General features: G+C 30.3%; 9 protein-coding genes and 2 non-coding genes across 11 annotated transcripts; 7 read left to right on the forward strand and 4 right to left on the reverse strand.

Annotated features, from left to right (window-relative positions):
- Positions 1 to 128: 128 nt before the first annotated feature.
- Positions 129 to 200, reverse strand: SCDLUD_001373. Its single transcript has one exon. It is a non-coding gene; the product is annotated as a tRNA-Pro (tRNA).
- Positions 201 to 1,099: 899 nt separating this feature from the next.
- On the forward strand, positions 1,100 to 1,873 carry SDH2 (succinate dehydrogenase iron-sulfur protein subunit SDH2; the record flags this gene model as incomplete). The annotated part of the gene is made up of 1 exon (XM_046080290.1): positions 1,100 to 1,873. The coding sequence occupies one exon, from the start codon at positions 1,100 to 1,102 to the stop codon at positions 1,871 to 1,873; it is 774 nt and encodes a 257-aa protein (XP_045935542.1).
- Positions 1,874 to 2,445: 572 nt separating this feature from the next.
- ATG10 (E2-like conjugating enzyme) lies at positions 2,446 to 3,048 on the forward strand (the record flags this gene model as incomplete). The annotated part of the gene is made up of 1 exon (XM_046080291.1): positions 2,446 to 3,048. One exon carries the CDS (start codon positions 2,446 to 2,448, stop codon positions 3,046 to 3,048), a length of 603 nt encoding a protein of 200 aa, XP_045935543.1.
- A 210-nt stretch (positions 3,049 to 3,258) lies between these two features.
- Positions 3,259 to 3,915, forward strand: GOS1 (Gos1p; the record flags this gene model as incomplete). Its single annotated transcript, XM_046080292.1, has 1 exon — positions 3,259 to 3,915. One exon carries the CDS (start codon positions 3,259 to 3,261, stop codon positions 3,913 to 3,915), a length of 657 nt encoding a protein of 218 aa, XP_045935544.1.
- An 823-nt stretch (positions 3,916 to 4,738) lies between these two features.
- Positions 4,739 to 6,415, forward strand: SCDLUD_001377 (uncharacterized protein; the record flags this gene model as incomplete). Its single annotated transcript, XM_046080293.1, has 1 exon — positions 4,739 to 6,415. The coding sequence occupies one exon, from the start codon at positions 4,739 to 4,741 to the stop codon at positions 6,413 to 6,415; it is 1,677 nt and encodes a 558-aa protein (XP_045935545.1).
- Positions 6,416 to 6,756: 341 nt separating this feature from the next.
- FPS1 (Fps1p) lies at positions 6,757 to 8,403 on the reverse strand (the record flags this gene model as incomplete). The annotated part of the gene is made up of 1 exon (XM_046080294.1): positions 6,757 to 8,403. One exon carries the CDS (start codon positions 8,401 to 8,403, stop codon positions 6,757 to 6,759), a length of 1,647 nt encoding a protein of 548 aa, XP_045935546.1.
- A 2,951-nt stretch (positions 8,404 to 11,354) lies between these two features.
- On the forward strand, positions 11,355 to 11,426 carry SCDLUD_001379. The gene has a single exon. It is a non-coding gene; the product is annotated as a tRNA-His (tRNA).
- Positions 11,427 to 11,653: 227 nt separating this feature from the next.
- On the reverse strand, positions 11,654 to 12,280 carry EMP24 (Emp24p; the record flags this gene model as incomplete). Its single annotated transcript, XM_046080295.1, has 1 exon — positions 11,654 to 12,280. One exon carries the CDS (start codon positions 12,278 to 12,280, stop codon positions 11,654 to 11,656), a length of 627 nt encoding a protein of 208 aa, XP_045935547.1.
- A 949-nt stretch (positions 12,281 to 13,229) lies between these two features.
- On the reverse strand, positions 13,230 to 14,978 carry GLC7 (type 1 serine/threonine-protein phosphatase catalytic subunit GLC7; the record flags this gene model as incomplete). Its single annotated transcript, XM_046080296.1, has 2 exons — positions 13,230 to 13,991; positions 14,802 to 14,978. 2 exons carry the CDS (start codon positions 14,976 to 14,978, stop codon positions 13,230 to 13,232), a joined length of 939 nt encoding a protein of 312 aa, XP_045935548.1.
- Positions 14,979 to 16,935: 1,957 nt separating this feature from the next.
- On the forward strand, positions 16,936 to 17,682 carry YIP4 (Yip4p; the record flags this gene model as incomplete). The annotated part of the gene is made up of 1 exon (XM_046080297.1): positions 16,936 to 17,682. The coding sequence occupies one exon, from the start codon at positions 16,936 to 16,938 to the stop codon at positions 17,680 to 17,682; it is 747 nt and encodes a 248-aa protein (XP_045935549.1).
- Positions 17,683 to 18,454: 772 nt separating this feature from the next.
- MDS3 (Mds3p) lies at positions 18,455 to 24,142 on the forward strand (the record flags this gene model as incomplete). The annotated part of the gene is made up of 1 exon (XM_046080298.1): positions 18,455 to 24,142. One exon carries the CDS (start codon positions 18,455 to 18,457, stop codon positions 24,140 to 24,142), a length of 5,688 nt encoding a protein of 1,895 aa, XP_045935550.1.
- Between the last annotated feature and the right edge of the window lie 112 nt (positions 24,143 to 24,254).

Genomic DNA, 24,254 nt, shown 5'->3' on the forward strand with positions numbered 1-24,254 from the left:
AATTTTATGCTAAGATGTCTTTTTTTTATAACTTTAGATATTATGATTTCAACAATATGATTTAAACAATTATAGAACTTGTTCACAGAGTATTGAAATGGAAAAGTAAAAATAAAAAAAATAAAGAAGGGGCGAGCTGGGAATTGAACCCAGGGCCTCTCGCACCCAAAGCGAGAATCATACCACTAGACCACACGCCCTTAACTGTGAAAAGTTGATTTGTATTATTGTATATGTTGTGTATAATATGAAAATATCTTTTTTTGTTAGCAATACACTGACAAAAAATTGTATGACTTTAAATAAAACGAGCATTTTAGTTTACATATTCGGATCTTTCGATACGCTAAAATTTTTGTTAGTGAGTAGTTCAAACTATCGGACTAAATATCGGGTCAAAGGATACACTAAACGAAGAGATTGCAGTTAGAGCATTTTTCCTTTTCTGCCAAATGAGGTTTTACGGTACGAGGTGTAGAAATACACGCAGAGCATTACTATTAGTTTATGTTGGGCATCCAATTATTTTTTTTTTTTCGGCTCCGAAAAAACCCGCCCAAATGCAAAATCAAATGAAAAAATTAAAAGAAAAACAAGCTTTATTTTATGTCCGGGGGGAGCGGAGCGAAGGGGCCCTGCTTCATGCGTATGTTTCTTTGTCTGGCTTCATTGCTAAAACGCAGCATCCATTATGATTTTTTATTTTTTATTTTTTATTTTTTATTTTTATTTTTTATTTTTATTTTTTATTTTTTATTTTTTATTTTTTATTTTTTATTTTTATTTTTTATTTTTTATTTTATTTTTTTTTCTTCTTCTTCTAAAAAGTTTTCTTTTCTAATCCTTCACATTAAAGTTTGGTTTTAATTTAATCACTTTTTTTCTACTTTCTTTTTCATTATTCCTCTTTTTTTATAATTATCCGAGTTGAAAACTGCTTTTATTATTTTTCTTATCTTATTGTTAAGCAATAGAAAAAAATTACAATTCCTTTACTCTTTTCTTTTCTTTTTTTAAAAAAAAACATCTAATCAAATAAGTAAATAAATAAACCACCAGACTTCCATAAGCATAATTCAGTCTATCATAAAAATTAGCAATGTTGAAAAGTGTCATTTCAAAAAGAACTCTAGCTACCGCTGCTGCCACCGCTACAAAGCCACCAAAGATGAAAAGCTTTAAAATTTACAGATGGAACCCAGATACTCCAGCTGTTAAGCCAAAAATGCAAGAATTCCAAGTCGATTTAAACGATTGTGGGCCTATGGTTTTAGATGCTTTATTAAAAATTAAGAATGAGCAAGATCACACTTTGACTTTCAGGAGATCCTGTAGAGAAGGTATCTGTGGTTCTTGTGCCATGAACATTGGTGGTAGAAACACTTTGGCTTGTTTATGTAAAATTGACAAAAACGTTAACAAAACTGTAAAGATCTATCCATTGCCACATATGCACATTGTTAAGGATTTAGTTCCAGATTTAACTCAATTTTACAAACAGTACAAGAGTATTCATCCATATTTACATAGAGCCAAGTTTCCAGCAGATGGTAAAGAAATTTTACAATCTGTTGAGGACCGTAAGAAGTTGGATGGTTTATACGAATGTATTTTGTGTGCTTGTTGTTCCACTTCTTGTCCATCATACTGGTGGAACAGTGAAGAGTACTTAGGCCCAGCTGTTTTAATGCAAGCTTACAGATGGATGGTTGATACCAGAGATGAAGCATTCGCTTCTAGAAAGGAAGAGTTGCAAAACTCTATGTCTGTTTACAGATGCCATACTATTTTGAACTGTACTAGAACTTGTCCAAAAGGTTTGAATCCAGGTAAAGCCATTGCTGAAATCAAAAAGTTCTTGGCCGTTGACTGAAGATGCATTAGCCAAAGAAACCTAATATTGATGACTTCTTTGTGTTTCCCTTTTGTGATTTCTAGTATTATGTGAAAAATAATGTATCGTTTTATTTATTTGTTGAAACCATTTTAGGTAATGCTTTTAACTTTATTTATTTTGAGAAAAGACCTCAGTACTGCTCATTTGGTTGTATGTTTATTTATTTAACCTTAATTGAAATATTAAGGAATAAAAAAAGAGGAAATAATGTTTGAATTTCAAGTTAAATCAAGGCATTTTTTCTGATACAAGCCATCTATTATTATTATTTATTATTTATTATTTATTATTTATTATTTATTTATCATTATTTATTATTTATTTATTGTTATTTAATTATTTATTATTTATCCTCTTTTTTTTTTCTTTTTTCTTTTTTTCATTATTTCTATATTCAAGATAATGTGCATCCTATTCTTCAGAATTTTTTTTTTTTTTTTCTTTTATCTTTTCTTCTCTCTTTGCAGTTTATAACTCATCTCATCAATTATTTATTCAATGCTTCAAAGATACATGTAATACACTACATTAAATTATCATTGATTACGATGCCTATCACATTTACTGACTATTACCAACAATTACCAAAACTACGTAACTTTTTAAGAACACATTGTAATAAAATCATATATTTCAACTCATATGAAGAACTTCCACACTTGAATCAGCAAAGTTTTAGAGCTATCAGCAATGACTTGGAAAGACATTTTAATTATCCACTAGATTCTATAATTGATTTTCAAGTTAAGATCATACCCATTAATAATGGTGAGGTTAATATATCAAAAGAGTATATCTTACGTGGTGTAATTAAATACAATGAAGAATATATGCAACCATGTTTTATATTTAGATTAACAAAAGAAGAAGAAATAGGATGTGGACATAGTAGCAAAACTATTATATCTACAATCAATATTAATGAGATATATAGGGTCGCATCTAAAAATGGATATGAATTTCCTATTATGTCGGATTTAGTTTCATTGCCATTTGCTTCAGATGATTATAGTATTTGGGAAGTTGTTCATTCATGCGATATTGATATGGTGGTTAATGGTAATGATGATAATATTGGTGAATATTTGCAAAGATGGTGCAGCGTATACATTTTTAAACTTTTCGAATCTTTTTGTTTTCTCTCGGCTTAATCACAAGTTCGGACTCACAGTTGCACTTTTTTTTTTTTTTTTTTTTTTTTTTTTTTTTTTTTTTAATCCTTTTTTAAAAGTAATAGATATTAAATACTATCTTTTTCTTTCCTTATTATTTTCTATAGGTTTCAAACAACATTATTACTAACAACCTCTTTATTCTTATTATCACCAAAAATAATAAAAATAACAAATAACAACTAACAAATGTCTTCGTTTGCTACTGTTCGTTCACAGATCATATCATTGGAAAGTAACTCGCAAGAATTATTAACTAAGTATAGTTCATATGCACAAGCCACAAGTTCTACAAAAAGTACTAGTGAATCCAAATTAGATGAACAAATTGAAAGTAATTTTAATGACAGAAGCAAAATTATAGAGAATTTGACCAGATTGGTAGACAACACATCTTCTAAATTAGCTCAGTTACAACATCATAGAGAAAATTTGGCTGAATCTCAAAAACAATTTTTTGCGTTGAGAAGTTGTATCCAACAAGAAAGAAACAAACTAAATCTATTGGCAAATATAAAAAAAGATATCTTGCAGGATCAAGAAAACGCACAATCACAAAATAATAACACCAATGAAGACGATTATATAAATGAAGAAAGTCGCAAAATTGAACAAACACATGGGGTTGTCGATAATTTGATCCAGCAAGCTTGGGAAACCAGAGAACAGTTTATGACACAAAGAAGAGTGTTACAGAATGCACAGACAAAAATGTTTGGAGTGTTAGGTCGCATTCCAGGTGTAAATACTCTTATTGGCAAAATTAATACTAGAAGAAAGAAAAACGCTATCATTTTAGCTTCGCTAATCACTTTTTGTATATTGCTTTTGTTTTTCACGTACTAGACAGTTTTTAGGTTTAAGCTAAAGTTTTGAAGTAGTGAATAAATGTATATCCTATTTTATTAAAAAAAAAAAAAGATTACTTGTATTTGATGACCTTGGTGTAACAATTTTTTTTTCGTTATATATATTTTTGGCAGTAACTTTATTAGAAACATTTGGGATTATTATATACTTGTTCATTACAACAACAACAAAAAAAAAAGATAATAATATTTTTTCATATATTGTATACAATTCGGTCATAGATTGACTTTGGTGGTGGTGGTGAAAATAAATTAGTGCCGTATGTAATTCTTTTTTTATGTGTGTAAAAGATTGAAAAATTTAACTTTAAGCGACAAAAAAACCATCGAATATTTTTATAGTCCCTTGGCAGCAATTCTGCAATTTGACACAATTTTTATTTGGTTCTTAATTTCTAAATATTTAAAAAAAAAAAGATAAATGAAAATGGAAAAGTTGTTGCTATCTTTAATTATATTTATCTAATAACTAAATTACACCTATTTAAAACTTTACACAGTTTTACTGGATGTTTAATAACTTAAAGACAAAAATGTATGCAATTATATATTTACAAACCTTTGTAAAGAGATATTTCTTCTAAAAAAAAATAAAGAAGGAAAAATACAATATAAATAAAATTAATATAAAATATAAAAGCCTGTAAATTTGTAAATTTGTAAATCAAAAAATAATAATTATTATGATATATACTATCTACTAAAGAATAACTTCTTCCTAACAAACGTGTCACAATACTGTTTTTATCAAGAGCTATACAAAGCATAACTAGAACTCAAATTATTTTTACAAACACATCATGCAGTCTCTGATTGATATCTTGCACAGTAACACCAATGGAGAAAGCGAGGATATTCAAGATAAAAAAAATTATACCGTACAAGCTGCGGAAGAACTAACAGTATCATCATCATTAACTACTTCCCAAGAACAACAGGATCATTCAAATAACAAAAAAAAAGTAAATGAGCTAAACAGATCATTAACAGCTCGTCAGGTAAGTATGATATCTATAGCTGGCTCCATTGGTTCAGGGTTGTATTTATCTAGTGGCAAATCATTAGCCAACGGAGGGCCATTATCTTTATTATTAGGTTATTCAATAATTGGTGGCTTGGTTTACGTCACGTTGTTGTCATTGGGCGAAATGTCTACTTTATACCCCGTTTCTGGTTCCTTTTGCTCATTTGCACGTAGATTTGGTTCTGAGTCTTTAGGCTTTGCCATTTTGACAAATTATACATTTAACGACATGGTTAGTGTGGCTAGTGATTTGACCGCTTTGGGTATCATAATAGAATATTGGAATGAACATTTCCATTACTGGATTGCTGGACTAATTGTTTGGGGTGGTTTGTTATTTTTGAACATTTTCCATGTAAGATTTTATGGCGAAATGGAATATTGGTTGGCTATATTGAAAGTAATCACCATTGTAATTTTCTTTATAATCAGTATTGTGGTTAATGCAGGCCACAATTCCATGCATAAATATATTGGTTTTCAATACTGGTCCCACGGCGATGCACCATTTGTTGATGGATTCAAAGGTTTTGTCACTGTTTTTGTATCTGCAGCATTCTCCTATGGTGGTACCGAGTCTTTGACTTTAACTGCGGGTGAAGCTAAAAATCCAGTTAGAAACACCCCTAAAGTTATCAAAACTGTATTTTGGAGAATTGTTATTTTTTATGTTTTCAGTATGTTTTTCATTGGTATGAATGTTCCGTACGATTATCCCAATCTTTCCACTAAAACAGTGATGACCTCTCCATTCACTATTGTTTTTCAACAAGTCGGTGCAAAATCCGCCGGATCTTTTATGAATGCCGTCATTATGACCTCCTTGATCTCTGCTGGCAACCACGCCCTATTTGCCGGCTCTCGTTTACTATACACTTTGGCTACTGACGGATATTTCCCCAAGATTTTCGCTTATAGAAGTAAACATAAAGTTCCAGTTGTCTCCGTTTTCTGTGTTTGGGCGTGTGGTGGTTTGTGTTTTGGTTCATCTTTTATTGGTGCTGGTACTTTATGGTCATGGTTGCAAAATTTGGTTGGCGTTTCAAATCAATTATCTTGGTTATGCATATTGATCACCTCCGTGCGTTTTAGACAGGGTTTGAAAAAACAAGGTAAGGAAGATTATTTGAAATTTAAAAATTGGACTTATCCCTATGGTGTGTATTTTGCCATATTACTCTCTGTAATAATTATTTTGATTCAAGGATGGAGTTCTTTTGCCCCTTGGAATACCTCGGATTTTTTCAGTTACTATATAGAATTGTTTATTTTCCCAACAACTTATCTGATTTGGTTTGTTATTAAAAGAGATAAATGGGTATCCAGTGAAGAAATGGATTTTGAAGCCGATTTGTATGTACAGACTGAGGAAGAATTATTATTAAATCATCAATTGGATAATTTGCATGGTTGGCCCAAAATGAGACAATATATTTCAGATTATTTTGTTTGACAAAATAAATCCCTGACAGTGCCTTAATATATAAAAAGTATATGTATATTGTCATTATTATTATTATTATTATTGATGTTTTTGTTGTTTATTTATTTATTTATTTATTTGTTTTTTTTTTTTTTCCTCTTCTCAATATATATATATATATATGTATGTATGTAAAATAAAAAATCGAACTTATAAATTGATAAAATAATAAATATGTCTTTGTTTGTTTACTTTTAACATACATACGGTTCATAAAGCATTAAATAACGAAGTAAAAGAATTTTTCTTTTTTTTTTTTAAAAAAAAAATTAAAAAAAAGATTGAAGCAAAAAAAAAATATGTGTAACAATTCAGTCTTCCATTACAGTTGGAATTAGTTTTCTATTAGTATTGGTCGACTTAAAATGAACTTTCTTAGATTTACTGTTAGCACTGTCATTAGAAATGTGTCTAGAAACACCTTTACCCTCATATCCTCCATCGTCGATAATTCCATCATCGTCATCTTCAGAATCACTAATTTTCTTTTCGGTACTACCATTCTTATTTTCAATACTTTCCAAATCTTTTAAACTAGAACTATTGCCGCTAAATTTCCTGCAAAATCTTTGAAATTTATACCAATGTTCAATAGCAGGAATATTAACTGGTGATTCATGACCTTGATATATTAGTAAATCATACAGCAAGGCACCGAAACAACAACCAATAATGGTGACAATAAATGGAACCCAGAAATAATGACTGTGGGCAATAAATAATAAATGAACGGAAACACCAACAGATGCCAAAGCCATACGTGGACCCAAATCTCTTGCCATGTTCAAGGCATAAGCGGTTTGGTAACCTAATGCAGAACCAACGGCAACGATCAAAAGATTTAACATTAAGGGAAACATTTCTGCACTTGTACTAGTATATGGGTCACATAATGAGAAAATACCTAATTGTAACATAGCACTACCAATAAATTCACTCACAACTTGATCTTTGGTACGCAAATAAGATTGAGGAACAGTACAAAACATACCAATAACAGTCTCGTTCTGCTTGTAATCTGGGAAAAGCTCCCTTATTGGACGCAAATAAGTACCAAAAAGAATTAGCGCACCTAAATAACCACCTAAAACTTGACCAAAGATATAAATAGGAACTTTTGCCAAGGGAAATCCTCTAAAAAAATAATTTGCAATGGTAACACCAGGATTTAGATGTCCACCAGAAATGGCGGAACCCCCAGCTGCATAAAATCCAAACATAACTGCGCAACCCCAGGTTATAGCAATGGTAACGAAATCACCTGCATTAGAAGGAGTAACCAAAGTCGTGGCCATTAGTTGAGCAATAGCAGCAAAAGAGTCGGTTTCAGTATCATTATATTGTGCTTTCAAATCGGCTAACGCTGATTCAAACGAAAGAACAGTACCCTTTTGGGATAGTTTAGTTTGGGCAACCACACCATCACCGAGTAAGACTAAAACTAATGTGCCAAGAAATTCAGCCAAAAACTCCTTAAGGTATTTGGCCTTTAATTCTGACCATAAATTCACTGGTGCATAACCTTGTGGTAAGATGGTTGGAGTTTGAGGGTTCTGGTATATTTGCTTTGGTTTGATCACCACAGATGGTTGCTCATAATGTCCACCTGGAGTTTGATATCCATCGCCTCCCTCTTCTTCATCATTGACGAGGTCGTCAGCTAGTTCATGATGACTCAAAGCATCACTAACTGCAAAATGAGTATTAGGAACGATTTCAGCTATAGGGTATTGCATAGAGGGTGCTTGAGAAGCTTCCATTGGAGTATGAGCACCAGTAGTATAAGCCGGGGTATGAGCACCAGTTGTGTAAGCTGGAGTATGAACACCACTTGCCATAACAACACTGTTATAGCCAGACCCATCATTCTCACCTTGGGGTCTATATCTAAAGGTAGCAGCTCTTCTCTTTCTAACTGCTGCTGATTTGACTGAAGCGCCGTCTGGAGTAGCAACCATATTTATTTTGTTTTTATATTATGAAACAATACTTTTTTCTGTTTTTTTTTTTTTTAAAAAGAGGTATTGATATTTTGTTTTATTATTATTATTATTGATAGATTTTTGCAGATTTCTCCTTTTTTTTTTTTATTTCTATTTTTATTTGCAAAATTAGATTTTGATGGGCAAATAGTAATCCTTTATTATTATTATTATTATTATTATTATTATTATTAATGAAAATCAAAAGTCCGAGATATTTTGGATTCCTTGGATGTCCGAAAAAAAAAGGGTTAATATTAGTTAAACAAATAACTCAATGTTTTTGTATGTATATTCGTTTTCTTGAGCTTGAGTTCTAATCTGTTTATTTTGATGAGGATATTGATTATATATATTTATAAAAACAATATTAATATTTAATTTATAAAAAGGATTTAATCTTAAGCTAATTCAAGATTAAAAATAAAAATAAATATAAAAATTAAGCTCATTATATATAGACTTTTTTTTTTTTTTTTTTTTCTTAATTCTTTTTTCATTTAAAAAAAAAAAAAAAAAATAATAATAAATAATTTTTTCACCGAAATGCCGATTCAAAATAAAAAACTGGAAACGAAAACGGGGGAAGGGAAAGGGAAGAGGGGGGTTTTTTTTTTTTTTTTTTTTTTTTTTTAAAGAGTTGATTAATATTCTTTAATCTTTTAAAGCTCCGTTTCCCCACATATTTCTGCTAACAGATATTCTTTTTATTATGATGAGAAATAGCTACTAGGACAATAGCTATTGGAAAAATGCATATTATTCAAAAACCAAAAAAATTAAATAAATGAAATATGGACAAAAACAGATAATAAATAAGTAAATAAACAAGATTTCCTTAATCACCTCATGTTGTTCTTGTGTTTTTGTTGATTTCACTTATTAAAAATGTGTATATTACTTCCTATTATTCTTTTTGTCTTGGTGCGATTAAAAAAAAAAAGGAGAAATGAAAATTTTATCAAGTACAAAAATATATATTGTACGGTCGTATCTTAGCTTTGCTTTACTCTGGAAAATAAAAAAAAAAAAAAAAGGTAAATGTATTTCGGGCTAATTTTATTATTTATTATTTATTATTCTTTTCAACTATGCAAGATTTGATTATTTTTTTTTTTTTTTTAAAAAAAATTCCCCACCCAACCACTATTTTTTTTTTGTTTTTAAATTAAAAAAAAGAATAAAAGGACCCCCACCTGTTTTTTTCTGTGGCATATGACCATCATATTATTTTTTTTATCTTTCCCCCACCCCCACCTATTCGTTTGATATAGCTACAAGTCATTATTCACTAAAGTTAGATTTAATGGAGCATCTGATTAATCTAAAAATAATCCTAATTATGTAAATATTGAGAACAACGGTGTTTACAAAGGTAGAGAAACGAACTGGCTGAATAAATAAGGAAAAAAGTTGTTATTACTGGAAGTTTGATATAGTTACAAAATTTTCCCCACTTATCCATGTTATAATTTAACATATGTATGATATTTGATTAATAAAAAAAAAAAAAGGTACTCTTATTAAAAATCCGATAATAAAGATAATTCCCCACCTGTCCTACAATTCTTGCCTTGAAAAGAATTTAATTATTTTCGTTCAAAAAGAAAAAAAATAAAAAAAAAAATTTCACCCCCTCCTCCGCTAATATGGAAAAGAAAATTGGAAAAAAGGACAACCTCTGCATACTTTTCTACCTACAAGTTTTTAAAATCATTTTAGTAGCATCGTTAACACCAAAGAAAGAAAAAAGAGCATTACTGGAAACGTGGAAAAGTTTACTAATAATTATTACTCAAAGTTCTCGTATAAAAAAAAAAAAATCAAAATAAAGAATTTGTAAGCTTAAATCCAAAATCCCCAATAAACAACTTTGTTAAAGCTTCAAGTAAAAACAAAAAAAAAAAGGTTACTACCCCAGATTTTCTTTTCTTTTATTTCATTTCGTGTTTTTATGTTCTACGTAAAATAAACGTTTCATGAGTCCGGATTTTGGAAAACAAAAAGAAGAAATGTGCTGATATCATAAAAAGATGACACTTCGCCTCTACTCAATTTGCAACCACTTATTTTTTTTTTTTTTTATGGGGTATAGAATTGGATCAATAAGAAAAAAAAACAGGGCTGAAAAGTAATAAATAAGATACATTTAGATTGCAATTATTTGTGAAGAAATGCAGTGAATTTTTAAAAATTAAAACAAGGTGAACTTAAAATTATTAAAATAAATTAAAAGGTATTGCACTAATTAGATTTATCAAAATGTATTACAGGTCTTTTGAAATTAAAAGACTTGGTCTTTGTTAGTTTTGTTTTTACTTTTTTTTTTTTAAAAAAATACCATCATATTCAATTAAAAAAAAAAAAAAAAAATTAGACAAAAATAAAAATAAAAATAAAAATAAAAAGTTATAGAAAAATTAATAATTATTGTAACGCTTTTGCAATATTTTGAGCACTTAACATACTTTTTTTTTCTTTCTTTTCCTTCCTAAGTATTAGGTAGTTTTCATCATTGTAATTATATATATGTTGCCCATGGTATTGCTAGTAAATGTCACTTCACAGAAAAATGTGCTTAATCAGTACGCTATCTAGCACACTAAAAAAATAAAGAAAGCTATGCTTCAAATGGGTTAAAATAGATCATGGATTTATTTGAATAAGTTACTAGTTAAACAATTCCTTTTAGTAATAATTATTTACCTTTATATATGATCGCATGTTGTGAAGTAGACTTTAATAGTATTAAGTGATTCGTACGGGATGACAATGTAAGATAAAGCGTCATAAAATGTCATGGAAAAACGGAAAAAATCAATCAAAGTTAATGTATAAAGAAAATATAAGCAGGTGTTAAAGTGAAAAGAATTACTGCAGGAGTTTCCCAGAGATATCTATCTATTATATTATAACGCACATGATTTGCCATTCTAGTATAGTGGTTAGTACACATCGTTGTGGCCGATGAAACCCAAGTTCGATTCTTGGGAATGGCATTTAACTTTTTATATCATTATAGTTAATTAAAAACGATTTAAAATCTAACTATTTTTTTTTTTTTTTACTGTACCGCAGTATTAAAAAAAAGTTAGTAAACATATATAGAATTTTTTTTTTTTTTTTTTTTTTAAATTTAACTCTGTTTACAATATTATTAAATATACACATATGAAAGCCTTATCAATTGAAATAAACAATACAACAAGGATTTCTTTTTGTTGTCTTAAACAAAGGACGTAACCTCAAAGAATCTCTTCAAATAATATATCTGAAATAAAGAATTGAAAATCACAACAAATACTTGGAAAATACTCCACCACTTAACCCTATCATTGGTAGATTCGGCAGTATTTCTATGGGTTCTTTCTCTTATGACAATATAACTTTGTTCATTTTTAACCTCAGTGGTTAATTTACTTAATTTTCTAACGGCACTATCCAAAGTATTTGCATTTGGATCATCTAAATCAACATAAACAACGCCATACACATTGAAGGTAACATCTTTAGTATCGATAGCATATCTATCATTTAAAAAACAATACTGGAATTTCCCGGTATATGGGGCATCCAATGTGACCTCGCCGTGAGAAACATCCCGTAAATTTTTTAAAACTTCATTTCTTAAGGAGCCATAAACAATTAAATCACCCTTTTGTTGCTCAGTAGAAGTAGGTGATCTATCACCAAATTGAAAGGAGACAGATAGCTCATCACCCTTACTCAAATTTTCATAAAAACATCTACGTCCTCTTGATGGTAATAATACTGTGTGAGCAGAGACCAAATGGGTTAATAGCAATAAGGAAAACGTTAAATAAGTTACAAATTGTTTGATTGGGAACGCCATGATCTATGGATTTATAGGATTTACTGGTTTCTTTTTTTTTTTTTGTTTCTAATAGATGCAAAAAAAAACAAACGTACCAAGAGAAAAATAAAAAAATAAAAAAAAATATATATATATATATACAAATAAAGAATCTAGTGTGTTTTGTGCAAAAATAAGTAAAAGTTAAATATTATCTACGCGTGTGTCTATGCATTGTTAACTATGTAGATCTGGGAGGTCTACGTGTCAAAAAAAAAAAAAAAACTTTTTTATTTACCCGGTTGAAAATAAATAAAATTCCATATCTCAAAGAGGAAAGAACACATCGATCCGGAAGCTCAATTAGAAAAATTGCATACTACACAAAAATGGAAAACATTACTAATAATTCATGATAATAATAGGCTAATAACATAGACTAATAAAATAAACGTATATACACACATATATAGATCAAAAATACTTAATTTTTGGATTGATGAGAAAATCGTAAAAAATAATAGTAGTAATCTTAAATTTTATGGTACATATTATTAAAAAGTAAAAAAAAAAGCTTAAAGTTGAAATAAGAAAAGTGAAAATAATAATAGTAATAGTAGTAATAATAATAACGACAATAACAAACAATAAAGAAAAGGGTTTTTTCAATCTAATAATTATTTTCCTTCCCTTTTTTTTTTTCCTTTTTTTTTCCTTTTTTTTTTTTTTTTTTTCTTTGTTTTTTAATTTTTTTTTTTTTTTCAATAAAAATATAACTTGATAGTATATTTACTCAGGTATTATTTCTCTTTCCCTCTTAGTTAATCGTGTCGTTATTTTTAAATGTTGTGGGTTTTGTTGCTCTTCTCTCCATAATAATATATATATATATACTGGTGGTTCTAAAAATGACAATAGTTTTAATGGAGCAAATCAGACCCATATCTTCATATTTTCTGTCTCCTTCCTCCCTTTCTACACAATAACATCATTTCTTCTTCCTGCTAGCACCGCCTTTGCTACCCGCCTTTGGTGCAGGTTTCAAAATTTGAAATGAACATAATAAACTTTCATCGACACTCATCATGGCACCTGCATTATCAAATTCACCACAATAGTTGGGTGCACTAAATAAAGTGACCAATTGTCTCTTTGAGAAAAACTCATAACCATCTTCCACCACTTGATGTGCTCTACAAATTAATTCCAAATCATGCTTTTGTAAGAAACGCGACACCACATCAGGACCAAACGTAAATGAAACACCTCTATCATTTTCACTCCATCCAATAATATCCTTATCTGGATCACTCCACAACAAATCGCACAACAAACCGACATCTGGAACATCAGTTGGTCTCATAACTCTTCTAATCTGTTCCATAGCATTCAAGTCTGGAGATAACCCACCATGCATACAGAAAATCTTTTCATCAATAATAGCCGCGATTGGTAAACAGTTGAAGCAATCTGTAAATGTCTTCCATAGCTTAATGTTATAACGTCTCTTACACTCATCATAAAACCCATAAATTCTATTAATAGATGCACACTCATGATTACCTCTTAAAATAAAAAAATTTTCTGGATATTTGATTTTATAAGCTAGCAGTAAACAAATTGTTTCCAAAGATTGCTTACCTCTATCAACATAATCACCCAAAAACAGATAATTAGCCTCTGGAGGAAAGCCACCATATTCAAATAAACGCAATAAATCATAATATTGACCATGTATATCACCGCAAATCTGCACATATTTGTATGTTTATATTAAATATAAATCAATTCAAAGCTGTTAGTAAAAGATAAATTAAAATTTGTGTTTAGATAAATATCAAACCATTATTTGTCATCGGTCTTTAAAACATATAGTATAAGCAGTGATCCTTTTAACTTTTATTAATTTTTGCAGCAAAACGTGAGTATAGTAATATCTTTATCAATGAAAAGTTTACTAACACTTTCCTTCAAAAAATAAAAAGGAAAAAAAAAATCTCCACTCTATTCATAAAGATATTATTCAATAACTAAATTTCCATTTTTCTCCTCATTTTAAAAAAAAAAAAATTTTTTCCCGTACAAAAAAAAAAAAAAAAAAAAAAAAAAAGGCAGGTGAGAGATTGATTTCCAATAAAGTGATTGCGCGGATACGTTTCCGCTATTTTTTTTGTGTGGCAAACTTCGCCTTTTGTTTCATCGTAATAATAAAGTCAAAAAAAAAAGAAGAAAAAAAATTTTTTTTTTCTTTTCTTTCTTTCTGGTAATGATAAATTATTCCAATGATAATCAATCTCTCCAACAATCACCTATTCTAATGGTAGAAGAACACTCTAACGTTTGCTATGAATGCCCAAAAAAGGTTGACTCTGTGTGGGCTCTCACATAGGATAAAACTCTTCTTATATTCTGCTTTTCCTGATAAAACTCTTTTTCTTTCTCACTTGCTCAACAATCCCTATTATAGTTGAAAGAAAGTACATATATGGTGATAACAAAGGCTTGAGTATCCAAATAAATAATAAACTAAAAAAAAAAGAAAAAAAATAAAAGTACATACCTTAATAGGAGCCTCTAGTTCCAATAAAATGGGTTGCTTGATAAAAATAGATCTGGCTTTGGAGCACAAGTATCTTATTTCATGTTCTTCTAAATCAACTTGTTGACCAGGTTTAGAACCCCTGACTTCTAATAATCTGTCAATAATGTTATCAACATCAACTGCCGGTGTTTCCATATTTGCTGCTTGTTGTATGAGGGAAGAACTAGTACTATGTTTGTTGTTTTGTTATTCTAGAGAAATAAAAAAAAAAATAAAAAATAAAAAATGAAATAGAATGATAGGTAAAAACTAGTTTGACGGTGGTTTCTGGCACTTGTGCTTGGTAAAGAAAACTAAAATTCAAATTCTATATAAATAGATATAAGTGATTCAACTGATTGTTGCTTATAGTAAATATGATATGTTAAGAGGAAGAAAAAAAAAAAAAAAACAAATATTATATTATTAAAAAAAATATTTTTTTTCTTATTTTTTTAGTATTATCTCGTATTGAAAATTAAATTTCTTTCTTTTTTTTTCTTTTTTTTTTTTTTTTTTAAAAAAAAGTTGTCTTTATTGATCAATTAAATAGTAGAAATGATGATAGATGCACAGAGAAGATAGTTTTAAAGTATTGGTTAAGTTAAATATATTAAAACGAAAAGAAAATAAACAAATAAATAAATAAAAGTTGAAATTTTGCTAATTTAATATTTTTTTTTCTCTTTTTTTTTTCTCTTTTTCTTTTTCCCTTCAATTTGTTTTTTTTTTTTTCTCTCTTTTCCAAATTTAAACCAAAAGAAAAATAAAAAAAAAAAAAGAAGAGTAAGAATTGCATATATAATTTTACTTGAAAAGGAGTTTTTTTTTTTGCTGTTTATTATTTCTTTTTTTTTTTTTGCGGGTTAAAAACAACTAAGAGAAAAACAGTAGACGATCATCTCCCCCCTTCTTTGGCTACGAGAGGAAAATCAAATAAAAACAAAAATAAATATCGTTACTTGTCTAACAGAAGACAACGCACAACGTTGAATTCAACTTATATGTAATAGGACATCCGTAACGCATAAATAAGTTTAATCTATGTCCAAGTTTTGTTCTACGAAGATAAAGAGAACAGTGGAATTGAAAACAGAGAGAAAAATGGAAATTAATTTCTTTTTTCTTTTTTTTTTTTAAATAAAAGAAAACAAAATAAAAAGGGGGGCCATTTGCAAATGTGTCGTAAAATAAAACAAATGTTATTTCTGCGGTGTTTTAAAAGTAAAGATAAAAATTAAAATCTGATAATATTTAAAAAAGGGGCAAGAAAGAAATGACTGCTACACTCTAACCAAAAATAGCCTATAATTCCATACGTGTAATATATTTCCGGTCACGTACATACCCGGATATACTGTCTCTCTTTATTTTTCATATCTCCCCCTTCCCGCCCCTTCTTTGGATCTTCGCCCTCCCCACAGATTTTTAAATATTCAAATGCCTTTTTCTCTTCTTCTTCTTTTTTTTTTTTTTTACCGTTTGATCCCATGAAATTGCAAGTGTCACTTCATTGGATCCTGTATTATTTGCTTACTTACCCTCATTTTCTTCCCTTGTGATAATATGTACCTCATGTTCTTATTGAAAAGATAACTTATTCCCAAGAATAACCTGACTTATTGTTAAATCTAAAATCAATTCTACTCGTAAAACTTTAGCTAATTACGCTTTTTTAAAAAAACCATACCAAGCTTGGTATTTACATCTAGGACTAAATTTGATACCCCCCCAACACAAATGCTACCAAGTATTTGGCTTTCCTTTTGTTTATAACTTGTTTTGATCAGTATGTGTATATATATAAAGTTTCCATTCAATGAAACCGATACTTGGAAATAAACGTGCAGAGCCACAATTGGATGCGGGTTGTAGTTCCGCATAAGCCTCTTGTTTGACAATGCGTATGCAACCCGAACCTCTATAAAATGTCCGTTCGGAAAACATATATTTATTTTTTATATTTTTACAATTGTACAAGATCTTGTAATAACTATTGTTTATTTCTTTATTTTATCCAACTTTTTTTTTTTTTGTTTGATACTTTAATCAAGTTTTAACCGAAAAATACCAAGAACGTATAAAAGAAAACAAAAAATCATACGCATCTACAATGGCAAGCACTAATTATAGTACCAATTTTGACATTGAACCAGATACTGTCATCTCTACTTTACCGGCACAAAGTAACATTAGCAATACAACTTCTTTAACATTTCAACGAGGCACGCTAGATGAATCTATTTGGGAAACTATTAAAAGGGATTTACTCAATATCAATAACAGATTAAAACAAGTCATATATCCAAGCTGTATAAATAATCGTTTGGCTACTACTGACACCGCCATAGATAATAATTCCGATTTATGGGCTCCTTTGCTTTTTATTTTGATTTATAGTTCTATCACTACTAAAGAAAGCTCCTTTTCCACTTTATTTGTAATTACTTGGGGATTATCCCTTTTGATAGGTTTACACTTAAAGAATAGTTGTGCTACTACCTCTGCTAATTTAACCACCCCCAATAATATTTTAAATAAAAAATCAATATTGTTGAATAATGTTTCCGTGTTCGGATATTGTTTGTTCCCTATCATGCTGTCCAGTATATTTATTATATATCTTTTACCACTTATTTTGAAAGCTTTACCATCTTCTTCAATTATTCTTATACATGTCCTGGATTTAGTAGTCAAATTGATTTCCTGTTTTATTATGACATATTGGTCTTATTCTAGTCTATTATTTTGTATTAAAAACAGCAATGCATCTATTAATTATGAATTTGATTTCATTGCCAAATATCCTGTTTTTATTAGTTATTTGTTATTGAGCTGGTTTGTAATTGCTAATATTTAATACTTTTAGCAGCATGTTATATAAAGTGATTTGTTTATTAACAATATGTATATATATATATAAATATGTGTAACAAAAAGAAGAAGAATGCTATTCACTTGATAAGAACGTGATTTAAAAGAAATAAAAATAATCTTAGTGGTTAATGCAACAAGAAGAGATAATGTACCAATTCATATGGTGGTAGTAGAGATAAGGAAATCAAAAAAGTATATGTTTGACCCTTGGTTTTTAAATATTATTAGAAAGCTATATTATTGGTGCAATCTGACGGGAAGAAGATTATTTTACTTTCTGATATATACGTATTTATATATACTATTTTTAAAATTAATTTATTATTCGATTATTGCTGCTGCTGCTGCTTTTTTAGCGCGTTTTTTCTTTTTTTTTTTCCTTTTTTTTTTTTTTTTTTTATTGTTTAATGTAAAAGTTGAAAATATATATATATTTTTTTTTTTTTTATTCAACTTTAGCACTTTTTTATTGAATGCTCATTTGTGCTGTATAATCACTTTTTCCTTTGAATCATCCATATTCCTTTTTAAATTTGAACACTTAATCAAGAATATATAGATAAGAGCCCAGTAGAGTACAAACAGAAATATAACCCTGCATTGTCTAATTTGGTCATTATAAGGGTAATTGAGGAAAAACTAAATAAAAAAGGAGATTTTATTAAAATAAATTAAAACTTATATTTGTGGGAAAAAATAAAATAAAATAAAATAAAATAAAAAAAGATAAACGAAAAACTACATAGAGTAACAAAATGTCACACTCTCTATTGCCATCTAACAGTTTTTGCTATCCTCTAGAATTGCCCAGATTACCCCCAAATTTGTTGAATTTATATAACACTGTGGAAAATAATAATGCCGATTTAGAAAATAAAAATAATAATTTTAACGATAAATTTGAGCTATTTAAAAAGAAATTGACTTTAGATGAAAGAACAGGGGCTGCTAGCACTACCACCAGATCATGTGTTTTAATACATGGAGGATTAACCACGGGTCTAAGTTTATCAGAAGTTACCCTATCCAATATACAGAAAGAATGGTTAGACCAATTAGCCAAAAGCTCTTTTGATAAGATTAACGCAACCAACAACACCACTTTCAATCCAACAACAACAACAACAACAACAACAACAACAACAACAACAACAACAACAACAACAACCAAAACAACTGATCCCATCACCACCACAAATAATACACAAGAAAGCGATAGTAATAACAAATATTCTATATCTGATTACATTTCAAACGAACTATTTTACCTAGATTTAATCTCTAGGAAATGGGAGAGAATAGAAACATTTATACTAAATACAGATAACGGCAGTTACCTAGATTCCGGTCTAGCATTTAGACCCAGGTTCTGCCACTCCATTGCAACAAATTACAACAAACTTTATTGTTTTGGTGGATTGGTTGTGTCACCGGATAATGACGCGGAATTAATCGCAAGCAATGAATTATGGGAATTGGACCTAATATCGAAAAATTGGAGACTATTGTGTGCTAATCCTAGTATTACCAGGAGATATAATCACTCAATGCACGTGATTAATAGCGCAGATGAATACGCGGATACAAAGATAGTTATTGCTGGTGGTCTAGACAATTTAGATAACCATATTCACCATGTAGATATTTTCAATTTGAAAACGAACAGATGGGAAACAACACTTACTGCCGGTAAGACTAATTGTACTAACAGTAGTGATGAGTTATGTATACTTTTGGAAAATAATACCAGTAATATTCCGACGCTATTATTCTATAGGCACAATACCAACAATGGTACTAGCAGTGAAGCGGAACACACATTAAATATATTGCCTTTGAAATTGGACGAATATAAAACCACCCGCTTGCTGCCTATTCCTTTGGATGATAAATTTGACGAAAAATTCAACAAAATGAACAGAAACTTAAAATACCCAAAAGGTGGGATCTTTGGGGCAAACATGATTATATCAGGTTACGCTGTAAATAACAAGACTCATGACTTGGAATTTCATTGTTTTGTATATAATTTTACTTCGGGAAAATGGATTGAACTAAATATAAACTGTTTAGATGGAGATGGCTGCTGGACCCATAGGTTTTGGAATTGTTTCATATGGGAATCACATCATAAAGCCATATTCTTAGGCTCTTCTGTTCACGATGAAAAGTTCCCCAGCGTACAAAAATTCGATTCCTTGTTAAGTGTGGGATTAACCGTAACCAGCGTTTTCCATTGCGAAAAAAATTTCCAAAATGATTTACAAATGGCTGAACTGCTACCAACTATGAAAACAAGTCTCAGTTATTTTAATAACTCCAATACCATTCTAAACGATTTTCCAGCTTTATCTCCCTCGCCCAGCATCTTGAGCATTAACAGCATGGGTGTTAGGAAAAAAGAAGATGTTAATCATTTTGAAAAATATGCACAATACGTTACTCCACAGTCCGATTTGACCTCTATTAACTCTGTATTACCGTCGTATGCAATGGCTTTGGGAAAGGATAGCTTTAATTCTTTTGGAAAAGAAATTTCTGATTTCGAATTTATTTCCGCTGACGGGAAATCCACTTACACTTCTATATATTTACTAAGAAAGAGATGGGGTAGATATTTTGATTCATTGTTGGCTCAAGGATATACTGCTGTCTGTGATGAATTGGAAAATTATTTGAATAGCAATAATAACAGCAATTCTAATACTGGCAGCTATATGAATAGAGGGTCTAGTGATACCGCTACCTCACTTTTGGGTCATTCTATTGCATCGAGGCAGCGTAGTAGTTTGGGTTCGTTGTTTAAGGAAAAGTTTCAAAATCCAGGGTTTAATATGAATAATAATGTCTCTAGTAATAAGAAATGCGGTGTGGTACCAGCATTCAGTATTTCTTCTTCTCTTTCTGTACCAACTGCAAATGCAGATATTGCGGGCGGAGTAGGCTCTACGAATGTGTCCTCTTTTAATAATAATAGTAAATCGTCACAACAACAAAAACAACAACAACAACAACAACAACAACACTTTGCTCGTCGTCCAAGCAGCACCTCCTCAATTGGAAGTGGAGAAATGCATCTTGCAAAAACTCCTACAACAACTTCATCCTCCAGTGGTATGATTTTTAGAGTTCCTTTTAAAGACTCAAGCGCCACAACGACCACTACTGCCAATTCTATTGATGATATTAATTCAAACAATAGCACAATTGGGTCAAAGAAAATATTAACTTCTATTGATAACAACAAACTATCTAAGACATTTTCTGAGAGCAGAAGGCCGTCATGCACAAATATATCACCTTATAGCTCTAGAAATTGTTCTGTTTCCTCTCAAACATCCCATACGTCTGCTAGTTTATTACCACCAGCATCACAGCAGCAGCAGCAACAACAAGTTTCTTCTTCTAACTCCGCGCCAGCTTCTTTACTTCCTTTTTCCTCTTCTCCAAGTAATATCAATACCAATACCAAAAGCAGAAACAATTCTATCGTATCAGTCACTTTTAATTCCAGTAAACTACCACCAACAACACCTGCACCATCTGACTTACCACCTCCACCAACCCCACAACCTTCAACCAGCTCCCCATGTAATCTCAATTCTTTGTTATACCATCACAATCATCACAATCATCACAATCACCATCATCAACAACTGCCGCAGTATTCCCTAAGGGATCGTAGGCGATCTAGCCTACAAAGTATTGACTTGGTTTTCGATAATTCTGCAAGAAATTCCCCATTCAGTTCAAGAAGATCATCTGTTGGCCCAAAAGAAAAATCACCTAGTGTTTGTTCTTTTGATTTACCCTATATTGGCACTCATAATAATGGAGGTAATAATACTACTATAAATACTGACAATACCAGTACGACTACCAATAATAGTAATAACAATATTGGTAGTAGTGGTGGTGGTGATAGTAATATTAGCGGCGGTGTTGCTAACAACAGCGATTCTATGAACATCAATGTTTCCAAAACTATAAATAATAATAATAATAATAATAATAATAATAATAACTTTGGTACAGATAATAATGTAATTTCTCCTTCAACTGCTAATAATGCTAATAATACAATTCATTCATGTCAACAACAAAAGGACTTTTCTTTTCAATCTAACGCCATAAACTCTGCAAATGGTAATATATCTTTGGCTCAACATAAATTACAAAGTTTAAATAACAGTATTGTCGGTAATGGAGACGAGTTCACAAGAACACCTTCCACATCGACTATAGATAGTGGCATAAGTAACGCTTCTTCAGCCGTTAATGAACTAGAGCCTTTAATGATTCCAAGAATGTTGTATATGCCATGGAGTCACGATTCCATCAATGCCTTTACGGAATTTTTTTATACGGGACAAATTAATAAAAAGTGGCCCTTGTATCCTGTGGCTTTGGACGTTTTCATTATGTCAAAAGTGTATGAAGTCCCATTACTATATGACTTAATGACTGAAATCATTTATTCTATCATTAGTAAAAAAGAGGAGATGTTGCTAGGCATATGTACATCCTTAAAGAAATTATATTTAAGTTATGTGAATAGTTTTTTTCTAGAATCAGACACAGAAAAATTTGAATATCTAAATAAGAATGCTGACTATCAAAATTTTTTGAAAATCGAAAAATCCTTGTTGAATATTGACGACGGCTATTTTGATTATGAGTTATTGAAAAAAGCTTCTAGAGCAGTTTCTATAAGTACTGATAATAGTGACGATTCCAAGCATTCTGTTTTAAATGATCACACAAGTGGTAATACTGGCAAAGATGACGATACTTTTACAAATAATCTAATTACCAGGAAAAATTCTGAGTGGAAATCTTTTTCTGATGGTCCAAGGAAACCTTCGTTTCCTAACGAAAGTGGAATTTCTCCTAAATCTAGTATAGTTGCGGCAAATACGAATTTGACCCAATTATCCAATTTAAAAATGACTGCTTTGAAAAACTCGAACAAAGGCAAATCAAAACAAGGTAGCATTGTTAGCAGTAGTGGCAGCATTGACAAACAACTGCCACAGCCAGCTTCTTTTACGGAAGCCTATTTACCGTCAGCAAATGCAGATAATGACAATACTAATGAAAAAGATCGTGAGCAGGGTAAGAATGAAGAATTACCAACCCCTTCACCGGCTATTACAGCCGGTATGGCAAAATCACCGATGCCTGAGATCGCTGAAAGATCAAATTCTTCAAATTCTTCTACTTCTTCTAGCTCAGATGATTCGTCGGATGAAACATGCAATAAAGGTAGTAAATATGGTTTTGGTTTAATTTCTTACGAGAAAGCCGCCAAGAAAGTAGAAAAACAGTATCTGGAGGATTATGTGGATCCATTACCACAATCGATATCAAACACTACGAGGCCTGCAGCTAACACATTTTCAAAACAGCCGCTTAGAAATGATGGCGGTTCGAACAAAAACATTGGAGATGCCAATTTAAAGCCAGATTCTCACACATACCATTCATTGTCTGAATTTTTAAAATTGAAGCCAAGCTCAGTTGCAAATACTTCTTTTAAAAGAGAGAATTCAGTGAGCTCTAGATTGTCAACTTTGAATAACTTAGGTGCTGCTACTCCTGCTAATAGTACAGCCTCTATCTCAACAGCAGACAGTGTCGGTAAGACTTTTAGCGGGATAAGAAAAAATAGCAAAACACCCACTCTAGAAATGTTAGCAGCGCCAGGAGCAGTAGCCCCAGTAGATTATATTATGGAATTAATTTATAACAGTACTGTATCTTTGTACGACGTTGTTTTAATGATCAGATGCAGGAATTGTATTGAAATTTCCAAAGCTTTAAAACAAATTCGTCTCAAACTGAATCATGAGATTATATTATTTGATACCAAAAATAAGAGTAGACATGGGTCTGCCAATATCACTACTCCGCTGCCTTCTCCAAGATCTGATAAGAAATTTTCTGTTCATGGTGATGACATTAGTAGAAACAATGCTCCTAAAACAGTTATTCTTGATGTCACTAATTTCAAAGATGGAGAAAACGCTTCTAAAAATACTGACAACAAAAGTATGGTCTCATCGTCAAGGAATGCGTTGCACAAGTCTCAAAAAAATAGTAATTCTTATAGATCAACAAGCACTTATTCAAATGACACCCCTCAACGTTTAAGTACTTCAATACCTGACTCGAATTTACATCAAACCAGTAATGTTAGTAAACCTTTAAGGAAAGGAAATAGCAGTGATAATATAAATACGCAACATTCCAGTAGCAAAAAAAGTATTCTTAACAAATCATCTACTTTTACTAGCGGCGTCACTTCTGGACTGTTTGGACCTTCATACACGCCCTATTCTATTCCCATTCATCAACTGTCCAAACCAAAGACTAAAAGAGAAACACCATCCTTTGCCTCTCTATTTGGTAAGAAAAAGTCTAGACAATCTGAAAATAATTAATGACTTAGAACTTATATATATGTATATATATTATTATTAGTATTGAATTGTAATATTTTTTTTTTTATCTTATTTATTTATTTATTATATAATATATAATTTATAATTTATT

Source organism: Saccharomycodes ludwigii, chromosome II (genome assembly GCF_020623625.1).
Source record: "Saccharomycodes ludwigii strain NBRC 1722 chromosome II, whole genome shotgun sequence".
Classification (NCBI taxonomy): domain Eukaryota; kingdom Fungi; phylum Ascomycota; class Saccharomycetes; order Saccharomycodales; family Saccharomycodaceae; genus Saccharomycodes; species Saccharomycodes ludwigii.